The sequence below is a fragment of the Oncorhynchus gorbuscha genome, linkage group LG12 (genome assembly GCF_021184085.1).
Source record: "Oncorhynchus gorbuscha isolate QuinsamMale2020 ecotype Even-year linkage group LG12, OgorEven_v1.0, whole genome shotgun sequence".
NCBI lineage: Eukaryota > Metazoa > Chordata > Actinopteri > Salmoniformes > Salmonidae > Oncorhynchus > Oncorhynchus gorbuscha.
This window is the reverse complement of record NC_060184.1, coordinates 23,926,061-23,938,846: the sequence shown is the minus strand read 5'-3', so window position 1 is coordinate 23,938,846 and position 12,786 is coordinate 23,926,061. Positions and strand designations below refer to the sequence as shown.

Sequence of the window (12,786 nt, the reverse complement as noted above, 5' to 3'; positions counted from 1 at the left end):
CCCACAACACCAAACGCAATTACGACACGCAGGTTGAAATATCAAAACAAACACTGAACCAATTATATTAATTTGGGGACAGGTCGAAAAGCATGAAACATGTATGGCAATTTAGCTAGCTAGCTTGCACCTGATAGCTAATTTGTCCTATTTAGCTAGATTTCTGTTGCTAGCTAATTTATTCTGGGATATAAACGTTGAGTTGTTATTTTACCTGAAATGCACAAGGTCCTCTGCTCTGACAATGGATCCACACATAAAACGGTCAACCGAATCGTTTGTAGTTATCTCGACTCCTTCCAGACTTTTTCTTCTTTGGACTATGTATGGCGATTGGCATCTAACTTTCATAGGTGTTTTGCCACGACTGGCCGACCGAAGTTCATCTTTCAATCACCCATGTGGGTATAACCAATGAGGAGATGGCACGTGGGTATCTGCTTCCATAAACCAATGAGGAGATGGGAGAGGCAGGATTTGCACCGTGCTCAGCTTCACAAATAGAACTAACTTCTATTTTAGCGCTTGGCAATGCACGCGAGCGATCGTTGGCGCGTGCGAGCAGCTGGGTCAGCATGTAAGGCACCGTATCTCAGTGCTAGAGGCATTACTACAGACCCTGGTTCGATTTCAGGCTGTATCACAACCGGCCATGATTGGGAGTCCCATGGGGCAGCACACAATTGGCCCAGCATCGTCCGGGTTAGGGTTTGGCCGGGGTAGGCCGTCATTGTAAATAACAATTTGTTCTTAAAAAAACATATTCGGGATCAGTGTCCTGTCCACGGGACGGTTAAGCAAATGTAGGCTAATGCGATTAGCATGAGGTTTTAAGTAACAATAACATTTCCCAGGACATAGACATATCTGGTATTTGCAGAAAGCTTAAATTCATGTTAAGCTAAATGCACTGTCCAATTTACAGTAGCTATTACAGTGAAAGAATACCATGCTATTGTTTGAGGAGAGTGCACAATTTTGAACATGAAAAGTTATTAATAAACAAACTAAGCACATTTTGAACAGAAATGCAATGGTTCATTGGATCAGTCTAAAACGTTGCATATACACTGCTGATGGTACAAAAAAAACACAACAGAATGGTTGTTTATTTCTTTGTATTATCTTTTACCAGCTCTATTGTGTTATATTCTCCTACATTCCTTTCACATTTCCACAAACTTCAACGTGTTTCCTTTCAAATGGTACCAAGAATATGTATGTCCTTGCTTGAGGGCCTGAGCTACAGGTAATTAGATTTGGGTATGTCATTTTAGGAGTAAATTGAAAAAGGGGGCGGATCCTTAAGAGGGTGACTTGCCTAGTTAAATGAAATAAAAATACAAATAATAAGCTACGAACACAATTAGATTTTATCGATGGAAATTTGGTCTTGCCATTCATCTGCTGCCATCAATTAATATTTCAGAATGACAATGCATGATACCATGTCGCAGGGATCTGTACACAAGTCCTGGAAGCTGAAAATGCCCCAGTTCTCCCATGGCCTGCATACTCACCAGACATGTCACCCACTGAGCATGTTTGGGATTCTCTGGATGGACGTGTACGACAACGTGTTTCAGTACCCGCCAAATATACAACAACTTCGCACAGGCCACAATCAACAGCCTGATCAACTCTATGCTAAGGAGATGTGTCACGCTGCATGAGGCAAATGGTGGTCACACCAGACACTGAATGGTTTTCCGATCCACGCCCCTACGTTTAAGGTATCTGTGACCAACAGATGCATACCTGTATTCCCAGTCATGTTAAATCCATAGACTATGGCCTAATGCATTTATTTCAATTTACTTTAAAACAATGTTTTAACCTTTATTTTACTAGGCAAGTCAGTTAAGAACAAATTGTTAAGAACAAATTGTTGAGTGTATATACATTTAACGGAGGTCTTCCACACCTCACTGCCCTATGATCACCTTAAATGTTTATGAAAACAAACATCATCAATTAATCAGCTAGCCTAAAACACCCCACCTGAGTCACTTTTTTATGTCATTAAATAAATAGCTAGAATAGCCAATGACCAATAGCATTGCAATTTATTACAGAATAGTAGGCCTGTATGAAGTAGGCCTACAAGTACCTTCTATTTGGCTGTTTTATCACTGGTGAAAGTCACCTATCTTTTTAGGGATTGTTAAATTACATTTGGCATGTAGCCTATGTAAGCCTTCAGGCTTAATGGTTAACCATTGAACTAAGTACTACTATACGTACCTTCAATATTCCCCTTCTAAGATAAAACAGCTCAGAGTTTCGAGGAGTAATGTTTGAAAGACAACTGGTTCTATTTTAGTCTGAGTTCTCAGTACCTCCTATTTGGCTGATTTGAGTTAGTATAAAAGGTCATAGGCCTATCTTTAAGCAGGGGTGTGCAGTTGAACTCAACAACAATGATTTTGATCAAGTGTTGCCTCTTGCCTGTCTTGGCTGCTCAACAAATATACTCCTCTTCCCAACGACACCGTGGCTGTCAGACTGGTTGGTCGACCTGAGCACTGGGTGCCGCCTGTGGATGAAACACGGAAGAGTTCATTCAAGGAATCTACTGTGGAGATACAGGCAGGATAGAAGCACACGGGGCGCATCGGGATCCTTTGATTTAGAGCAAACCTTCCCGAAGAAAATTATCCCATGAAGACGAGACAAATGTGTCTCCATATACGATTTCGTTGCGTTACTTTGGATAAAATCTGAGATGTTGGGAAAGGAGAAACTTAATGTCTTCTTTGTCGTTTGCACTATACTTTCCGCGTTTGGCGAAAAACTCGGTAAGTAAACTAACCCTCGTTAAAGCAACAGCGATTTACACGTTTACCCATGACCCTTTTTGTTGACTACAACAGATTGTTGGTAACAGGTCTCGCTACTTTATATTCAATGGAAATATTCTTTGATTCAGCATGGCACCGATAATTTGGCATTTTACTAGACTTTGGTGTGCCATGTGTTGAAAGCACACCAGGCGGTTTTTATGTGCCTTAAACACATGGCACATAAAGGGTTAATAACACATTGTGTGTGGCTTGTTCAATAAGCCTCGAATGTTAAGTACTTGTCATAACTGGTTTGCCAATAATCAAATGTAACAATAGTGTGTGTCGTGTAATTACAATGAATCATGTATTTGTTACATTGAATCACTGTTAGGCTACATTGAGTTGAGATCAAACATGCAGGACGTTGTGAGAAAATAGAACCAGTCATTTTTTTCAGTTGTCTTCCAAACATTACTCCTTAACTCTCTGAGCTGTTTTATCTTAGAAGGGGAACATTGAAAGTAAGTATAGTAGTACTTAGTTCAATGGTTAACCATTAAGCCTGTAGGCTACATACCAAATGTAATTTAACAATCCCTAAGAAGATAGGTGACTTTCACCGGTGATAAAACAGCCAGATAGGAGGTACTGGAGCTGAAACCATAATAGTTGTGTGTTTGATCATCCTCCTGTATCACCACACTAATGGACGGCATGGCTCTCGATTCTGTAGTATTTAGCCTGATAGCCTACGCGCATTATAATGACAATGGAGCAGAGACATCCTTTTGTGTCTGTGCTCCTGTGGTATTGTCTCTCCGTACCAAGGAGTCACCACTGGCTGCTGAGCAATGCCCTACAGCGCCACGCATGCCTTAGCACTCAGTTTAGGAGACTCAGCCAAAGCTCTCCCACTGGCTGCCTTTGGGATCCTTGTGTGGATCCATGCAGTGAACAGTTTTAGTCCGATGCACATTGTAGTCTGACAGAGCTGGGAAGAATTGATTCCTGTCATTATTTGATGGTGTTTTCCCCCTCTACCTGGTATTACTGTATGTTGAGCCTCCCTGCCTGTCACATTGCATCTGCTTCCACAGCTCCCCCTCTGAGTGTGTGAAGTGAATATTTCATGTTTGTCCTGAGGGCAGGAGTCAGCCAGGTGTTCAGGAGAGATGATGAGAGATGCACTGGCATTTAACATGTAAATAGCATAATTATATTCTCTGTTAGTAAAAATAAATGCACGAGTTTGCTGGTGTATATCAGTATGACTGAAGTGAAAAAAGATGCATAAAGGTTTTACTCTAGTGAACTATGTGCACTGCATAGGGATAAATGCAACCGTGCTATGAATGAGGAATCTCAAGGAACAAAAAACGCAATAAGTGAAATCTGACTGAAACCTCCAACACATGAGCCCATATCTGAGAGGATCAGATAAATGTCTAGGTCATTGAAGATCTATATAAACAAAACAATGTCTTAGTAGGTCTATCTGCTGGGGATGCTGTCATGTAAACATTTTGTTGTACAGGAGGTATTTAAAGTGCATGTGGGCTGAACCTTGATTTTTATTGTTCCAAACAAACCACTACCCGAAAAGGCTCTTGAGGGGATCTTAAAGGGCCCACTCTGACCTTCTCCTCTCCTTTACCGTTGTGTGACGATACCACCGCCCCTGCGCTTGCCCCCAGGTGGGTAGCTGCATCTTGTTTACATTTTTCCGTCCCGCTGTGGTGTCCGCCTAGCCTCACATCTGGACCGAGTCCAGCCTTGGACCACAAAGGCCACTGTGTGTGCCTGCGCAGTGTGTGACGCTGACGTAACCATCGCTGCATGGCTGTGGACTGGCCAGTCAAAGCTGCCGTCATGTGTTTTTTAATAGCCTCATTCATTTGTCCACAGGCCAACTCATTTTCTTTAAATGTTTTTCCATTAAATGTGAGTTTACCTTCCTTGGAAAGAAGAGAGATCCTTTAGAGATCCTTATCCAGAAACCAGTGTTATTTCATTTTAGGCCTATGTGAAATGATCTAGCACTGCACAGATCCTGCCATTGATGTCTGGACTATGTGTTTCTGTTCTACATACATCTAAATTCAAGGGCCCAGTCCAAACACTAGCCCCTACCCCCAAGCCCTAAACTTATAGGCACTTCATGTAGGCTAGATCTGAAGTAAATTGAATAGGTATGATGTATTGGGGATAGGTGTAAGCATAAGACATGTGATAGTAGCGCAACCTTTCCCTATGATAAGCTAGGTAGAATTTTCACCATATTGTTAATAAATATTGCTAATAATTTCACATCTAAATGAAGTCTCTAGGGATTAGAGGGACAGGGCCTAGGTCTGTGGGAAGCAGTCCGGTGGCTGGTCTCTGTGGGCCACAGCTGCCATGAAGCCCTTGCAGGCCTGTTAGTGCTGTCACAAGTGTTAATGCCACACCCAGGGGAACAGTGGATTAACCTATCTGTAAACAGTGTCCACTGTGCCACCAGGGTGCTGAGCTAGGCCCGGGGCGTGGGAGCTACTGACACACCACACACACACACGAAAGGGAAGCCCCACACCTTCTGAAAGAGCCTGGAGTTGGCCTAGCCCAAGCAGCTGAGCATATCAGACAGACACCCCACCTCTCGTGCCACCCAAAGGGAATCTCTAGAAGAGAGAGCATTGCCTTTCTTGGAGGTTGTGTTTTTTTTTGTTGCTTTGCTGTGTCTGCATTCTTAAGCAGAAGTGCATCAGCCAGGTATTTCTGTGAAGTAACTCCTATTTGTTTTGACTTGTCTGTTTGAGAAGACGTTCGCTCATTGAGACATTGGCACATTTTTACTCACTTTGATTGATGTAATTAAGACTGCCTTCCAATAGCTGTCATCAGAGCTTGTATTTGTCTGACCCAATGCAATATGTACAGTGTCTTTTGTTTTGCTTGTCTTGACTTGTCTCCCTCCCTCAATGTCTACTTAACATAAGTTATTCCTTTCATATGTACTGGCACATTCTCTATCTAGACCTGCTGCTTTCCTTGATTCATTTCAAACTGTTAGCTTGGCAAAATTAGTCATGTTGGCTAGCTAGCAAACTGAACAAAATCTCTCATTTACTGGTGAGGTTGTTTGGCGTGTTTGTGGAGTGAAAGTTGAGCCTTGAATGGTGAATGTTCTTATTTGCCTTCCAGTTTGAGAGAGTTACTGTTTTTCTCCACCAAACTCCACCATCACGTGTGTTCCTCATATCATGGTTTAACTAGTCTTAAACAATTTAACAGAAATACAACACCAAAATGGAGACGGAACTTCTTCTGATCTAACTTGACTTCTCTCATATGGTTTTGTCCAGACGACGGTTGTGGCCACTCCATGCTGGGCCCAGAGAGCGGTGTCCTCTCCTCTAAGAACTACCCGGGAACCTACCCCAACAACACCTGGTGTGAATGGAAGATCCGCGTGCCAGAGGGCAACAGTCTGGTACTCAGGTTCGGAGACCTGGACGTGGAGGCACGGGACTGCCAGTCGGACTACGTCAAGGTCCTCAAGGGTGTCTACGGAGGCGAGCATGGTGAGTCTGAGTCAGCCATCTTGGCCTTGGCTATTGTCTCTCTGGTTCTATGTGGTGATGAACGTGTGACCTAGCTAGCGGTGGTGCTGCACAGACCACAGTCTTCATAACATTCCTTCTCCACAGATGAAAAGCACATGTCAGACTGAGCTTCCCTATTCACTGAGTCAAGGACAGAGTTTCTTCTGGGGGATTTTTCTATATATAAAGAGCCGGAGGAGAAGGCGGATGTCTTTGTTGTACTTGAGAATAACCTCACACAAGGAGGAAGTTGTGGGTGATCCTGATGGTCCGAGGACATCCAAGCCAACAGAAGGACATTGAGCTCCAAAAGTATTGGGACAGTGACATTTTTTGATTGTTGTTTTGTCTCTGTACTCCAGAACTTTGGTATTTTCATCCATATTGGGTAAACTGTTTACATAAGTTTTTGTACATAGTATTTTAGGGGACCAAAAGTATTGGGACAGATTCACTAGCTGTAAAAAGCTTAGTATTTGGTCCCATAATCATAGCATACAACAAAGTATGCTTGTTGTATACTGAACAAAAATATAAACTTAAAAATGTCAAAGATTTTACTGAGTTACAGTTTATATAAGGAAACCAGTCAATTGTAATACATTAATTAGGCCCTAATCTATGGATTTCGCATGACTGGGAATACAGATGTTGGTCACAGATACCTTAAAAAAAATATGGGCGTGGATCAGAAAACCAGCACATATCTGGTGTGACTACCATATGCCTCATGCCCCCACATCTCCTTTGCATAAAGTTGATCAGGGTGCTGATTGTGACCTGTGTAATGTATTTCAATTTTTTTTTTAATCATAATTTATTTATTTGCTACCCCCCCTCTCCCCAAATTCGTGGTTTCCAATTGGTAGTTACAGTCTTGTCTCATCGCTGCAACTCCCGTACAGACTCGGATGAGACGAAGGTTGAGAGCCGTGCGTATTCTGAAACACAACCCAACCAAGCCGTACTGCTTCTTGACACAATGCCCACTCAACCCGGAGGCCATCCGCACCAATGTGTCAGTGGAAACACCGTACACCTGGCGACCGTGTCAGCGTGCACTGCGCCCGGCCCGCCACAGGAGTTGCTCGACGCCAGACCCTCCCCTAAACTGCACAACACTGGGACAATTGTGCACCGCCCCATGGGTCTCCCAGTCGCGGCCGGCTGCAACAGAGCCTGGACTCGAACACACAATCTCTAGTGGCACAGCTAGCACTGCAATGCAGTGCCTTAGACCACTACGCAACTCTGGATGCCCGGCCTGTATAATGTTGTCCAACTCCTCTTCAATGACTGTGTGTAGTTGCTGAATATTGGCGGGAACTGGAACATGCTTTCGTACACGTCGATCCAGAGCATCTGAAACATGCTCAATGGGTGACATGTCTGGTGAGTATGCAGGCAATGTAAGAACTTGGACATTTTCATCTTCCAGGAATTGTGTACAGATCCTTGTGCATTATCATGCTGAAACATGAGGTGCGGGCGGCGGATGAATGGCATGACAATGGACCTCAGGATGTCATGGGGTCTCTGTGCATTAAAATTGCCATCAATAAAATGCTATTGGGTTTGTCATCCGAATCCCCACCGACACCATGGGACATTCTTTACACAACTTTGACATCAGCAAACTGCTCGCCCACCTGCCCGGTACAGTTGAAACCAGGATTCATCCGTGAAGAGCACACTTCTCCAGCGTGCAAGTGGCCATCGAAGGTGAGCATTTGCCAGGTGTCCGGTGGATGGATTATCTTGGCAAAGGATTATCTTGGCAAAGGAGAAATGCTCACTAGCTTTTTGGAACATTTCTGGGATTTTTTATTTCTACTCATGGGACCAACACTTTACGTGTTGTGTGCTATGAATATGGGACCAAATATGTAATGTTTTGCTACTTTGATACACATATATGTGGATTTGTCCCAATACCTTTATTCACCTAAAGTGGGGGGAATATGTACAAAGAGTGCTGTAATTTGTAAACAGTTCACCTGCTATGGATGAAAATTTCCCCAAATTAAAGCTGCCAGTGTGCACTTTAACCTCCGCCATTGTATCATTTCAAATCCAAAGTGCTGGAGTACAGGGTCAAAACAATCAAAAATGTGTCACTGTCCCAATACTTTTGGAGCTCACTGTATTTCATTATAGGCTCTCCTTTACCTTGATCTCTATGGGCTTTGATGGGGTTTGACCATATTTGTTGGTGGGTTTGACAAGTGCTGTTGGGTAGTTCCACCTCCAAAAAGCACAAGAAAGGTTTCGACACCAACCATATCAGATTGTTCTGAAATCTTTTCTGTTCTTAGAAACAGATAAGATTACCGGTAACATTCCTGCAACATTATTTTGTTTCTAATATTATTTTATCTTTGAGAAATTAAACTAATTGATTGCATCTAAATTGGCCGTTTAAATGTATAGGATTCATATAATGTTACAAAAGTATAGTACCTAGCATTCGATTTGGACCAAACCTTTTTCTAACAATGAGTTCGACCTGAGGAATCCAAAGGAATGGTCAAAAGCCACCTACAGACGCCGCACGCCAATCCCACCTAACGAGTATATAGTATCAGTTCTCTGTGTCTGACGAGTAGTATGGACCTGCGGCTTGGAGTATTGTTTCTTCATCCTATGAAATGTATTCCCAGTGAATTTGGTGATATTTTTCCCCCTTTCAGAGAAATTAGTCATTGAATGTGTTAGGTTTATGTCCCATCCTACATCCTGATATTACCAGGTTCTGACTAGAGGTCGACTGATTAATCGGAATGGCTGATTTAATTAGGGCCGATTTCAAGTTTTCATAACAATCGGTAATCAGCATTTTTGGACACCGATCATGGCCGATTACATTGCACTCAACGAGGAGACTGCGTGGCAGGCTGACTACCTGTTATCTTATGTGAGTGCAGCAAGGAGCCAAGGTAAGGTGCTAGCTAGCATTAAACGTATCTTATAAAAAACAATCAATCTTAACATAATCACTAGTTAACTACACATGGTTGATGATATTACTAGTTTATCTAGCTTGTCCTGCGTTGCGTTGCATATAGTCGATGCGGTGCCTGTTAATTTATCATTAAATCATAGCCTACTTCGCCAAACGGGTGATTTAACAAGCCCATTCACAAAAAAGCACTGTCGTTGCACCAATGTGTACCTAACCATAAACATCAACGCCTTTCTTAAAATCAATACACAAGTATATATTTTCAATCCTGCATATTTAGTTAATATTGCCTGCTAACATGAATTTCTTTTAACTAGGGAAATTCTGTCACTTCTCTTGCGTTCTGTGCAACAGAGTCTGGGTATATGCAGCAGTTTGGGCTGCCTGGCTCATTGTGAACTGTAAAGACTATTTCTAACTAACAAAGACAGCCAACTTCGCCAAACGGGGGATGATTTAACAAAAGCGCATTTGCGAAAAAAGAATAATCGTTGCACGAATGTACCTAACCATAAACATCATTGCCATTCTTAAAATCAATACACAGAAGTACATGTTTTTAATCCTGCATATTTAGTTAAAAGAAATTCATGTTTGTAGGTAATATTAAGCTAGGGAAATTGTTACTTTTCTTGTGTTCATTGCACTCAGAGTCAGGGTATATGCAGCAGTTTGGGCCGCCTGGCTCTATGCCAGAATTTTACGTAATTATGACATAACATTGAAGGTTGTGCAATGTAACAGGAATATTTTGACTGATGGATGCTACCCATTAGATAAAATATGGAACGGTTCTGTATTTCACTGACAGAATAAACGTTTTATTTTCTAAATGATAGTTTCTGGATTTGACCATATTAATGACCTAAAGGCTCGTATTTCTGCGTGTTATTATGTTATAATTAAGTCTATGATTTGATATTTGATAGAGCAGTCTGACTGAGCGGTGGTAGACAGCAGCAGGCTCATAAGCATTCATTCAAACAGCACTTTCGTGCTCTTCGCTGTGCCTCAAGCATTTCTCTGTTTATGACTTCAAGCCTATCAACTCCCGAGATTAGGCTGGTGTAACCGATGTGAAATGGCTAGCTAGTTAGCGGGGTGCGCGCTAATGGCGTTTCAAACGTCACTCGCTCTGAGACTTGGAGTAGTTATTCCCCTTGATTTGCAAGGGCCGCGGCTTTTGTGGGACGATGGGTAACGATGCTTCGAGGGTGGCTGTTGTCGATGTGTTCCTGGTTCAAGTCCAGGTAGGGGCAAGGAGAGGGACGGAAGCTATACTGTTACACTGGCAATACTAAAGTGCCTATAAGAACATCCAATAGTCAAAGGTATATGCAATACAAATGGTATAGAGAGAAATAGTCCTATAATTCCTATAATAACCTAAAACTTCTTACCTTGGAATATTGAAGACTCATGTTAAAAGGAACCACCAGCTTTCATATGTTCTCATGTTCTGAGCAAGGAACTTAAACGTTAGCTTTCTTACATGGCACATATTTCACTTTTACTTTCTTCTCCAGCACTTTGATTTTTCATTATTTAAACCAAATTGAACATGTTTCATTATTTATTTGAGGCTAAATTGATTTTATTGATGTATTATATTAAGTTAAAATAAGTGTTTATTCAGTGTTGTTGTAATTGTCATTATTACATATAAATACATTATAAAAAATTGGCCTATTAATCGGTATCGGTGTTGGAAAAATCATACCTAGTTCCTCTAGTTCTGACCCCCCTTAGTCATAGTATTTCTGACAAGTAATTAAACGTCTTGGGTTTTCTCCATGTTAGCAGCGCGTAGCACCACACAGAAAGCATTTGTCATGCAGCACTATAGCAGGATGTCTCTCCTCCAGCCTGCCACTACTACTCTGAGTAAGAATTACTGGGCTGGAGGGAGGCTGGTGTGAAGAGCAGGATATGGGCTGAGGGTAGTGTTGAGCTGCTATATCCATCATGCTGTGGTGAATGACCATCAAGTTGTATTTTCACACTTCTTTGAAACTCCTTATATGACCCTTCAAATGTTCCAGAGGGCAATAGGACTGGGGAATGTAATAATATTTTCATCATGATATCCCTTAGGGTTGTTGACGTGTAGTTCAGTGAGGGAGTGGATATAGTGATTTCCACCCAGAGGATGTGGTTGCCATGGAGCTGACTGGTGGAGGCCTCATGTTTCATCATGGTCGTCAGGTGAAGCAAAGCCACACAGGCCATTGAGACCAAACCTAACCAGCACTGGCTGCCTGGCTGAGACCCGGTCTTTGGAAAGGGCCCTGGGCACGGTGCTGGGTTTGGGTGTCTCTCTCTCTCCCCTTCCCTTTGTCTGCACTGCAAATTATTTACAGTGAGATTCCTGTCGCTGACAAAAGGGAAGCATTTTTTCCTCCTGTGTGCGATTAGAGAGGAAGAGCTGTTCAGATGACATGTGATTTGGGTTGTTGGGGCTGAAAATAGAGAGCCTGTCAGGGAGACCTGGAGGGACAAACAGCCCCTGTGGGGTGGTGGTTAGGGGGGACCGTGTAGATGGCAGGTCAGAACCTGTCTCCCTCTCCCACCTCTCTGACCTCAGATATGGTTGCACCATCTTGTGTTGGTCATTTGGAATATGAAATAAGGTCACATTGCTGTCAAATGCAGATGAATGGTGGTTATGATAGACCTATGTCCATCTCTCCTGTTGCAGTGTATGGGACGTTCTGTGGCAGCCTGAAGTCCTACCCAAGAGAGGTACACACGGACTCCAATGAGGTCATCGTCCAGTTCCGCAGCGGGCACCACATCTCGGGCCGAGGGTTCCTGTTCTCCTACTCCTCAGGGGACCACAGAGGTTTGAGACTCTCCCTCTCTCGATCTACACCTAAACTAATGATTCAATGCTGTTTCATGCCAAAACAATGATCTTGATAAGAATACACCGTTGTCTGAATTCTACATGTGTGTTTTTCTGTGCGGTCCTTTGGTTGGCCTTCTCTTTCCACTAAGGACAGTCAGTGCTACTGGTTAATCAGCTGTGCCACGTGCTACCACTTGCGTGTCCTGTCCTCTCCTTAGGGGGAACCCAGAAGGGTTGGGGCTGTTTCTACTAGAGGTCGACCGATTAATCGGAATGGCCGATTAATTAGGGCCGATTTCAAGTTTTCATAACAATTGGAAATCTGTATTTTTGGGCGCCGATTTTGCCAATTTACATTTTTGTGGTGGATTTTTTATACCTTTATTTAACTTGTCAAGTCCGTTAAGAACACATTCTTATTTTCAATGACAGCCGAGGAATGGTGGGTTAACCTTGTCAGCTCGGGGGTCCAATCTTGAAACCTTACAGTTAACTAGTCCAACGCTCAAACCACCTGCCTCTCATTGCACTCCACGAGGAGACGGCCTGTTACACGAATGCAGTAGAAGCCAGGGTAAGTTGCTAGCTAGCTAGCATTAAACTTAT

General features: G+C 42.8%; 1 protein-coding gene across 1 annotated transcript in view; it reads left to right on the top strand.

The window, feature by feature from the left end:
- Window positions 1-2,390: 2,390 nt before the first annotated feature.
- The window catches only part of LOC123990737 (discoidin, CUB and LCCL domain-containing protein 1-like), a 44,288-nt gene continuing 33,892 nt past the window's right edge, over window positions 2,391-12,786 (top strand). The window contains exons 1-3 of the mRNA XM_046291558.1: window positions 2,391-2,798; window positions 6,131-6,349; window positions 12,031-12,174. Of these exons, the coding sequence (XP_046147514.1) occupies window positions 2,726-2,798; window positions 6,131-6,349; window positions 12,031-12,174 (436 nt within the window). The 5' untranslated portion in view covers window positions 2,391-2,725. The remainder of the gene's footprint in view (window positions 2,799-6,130; window positions 6,350-12,030; window positions 12,175-12,786) is intronic.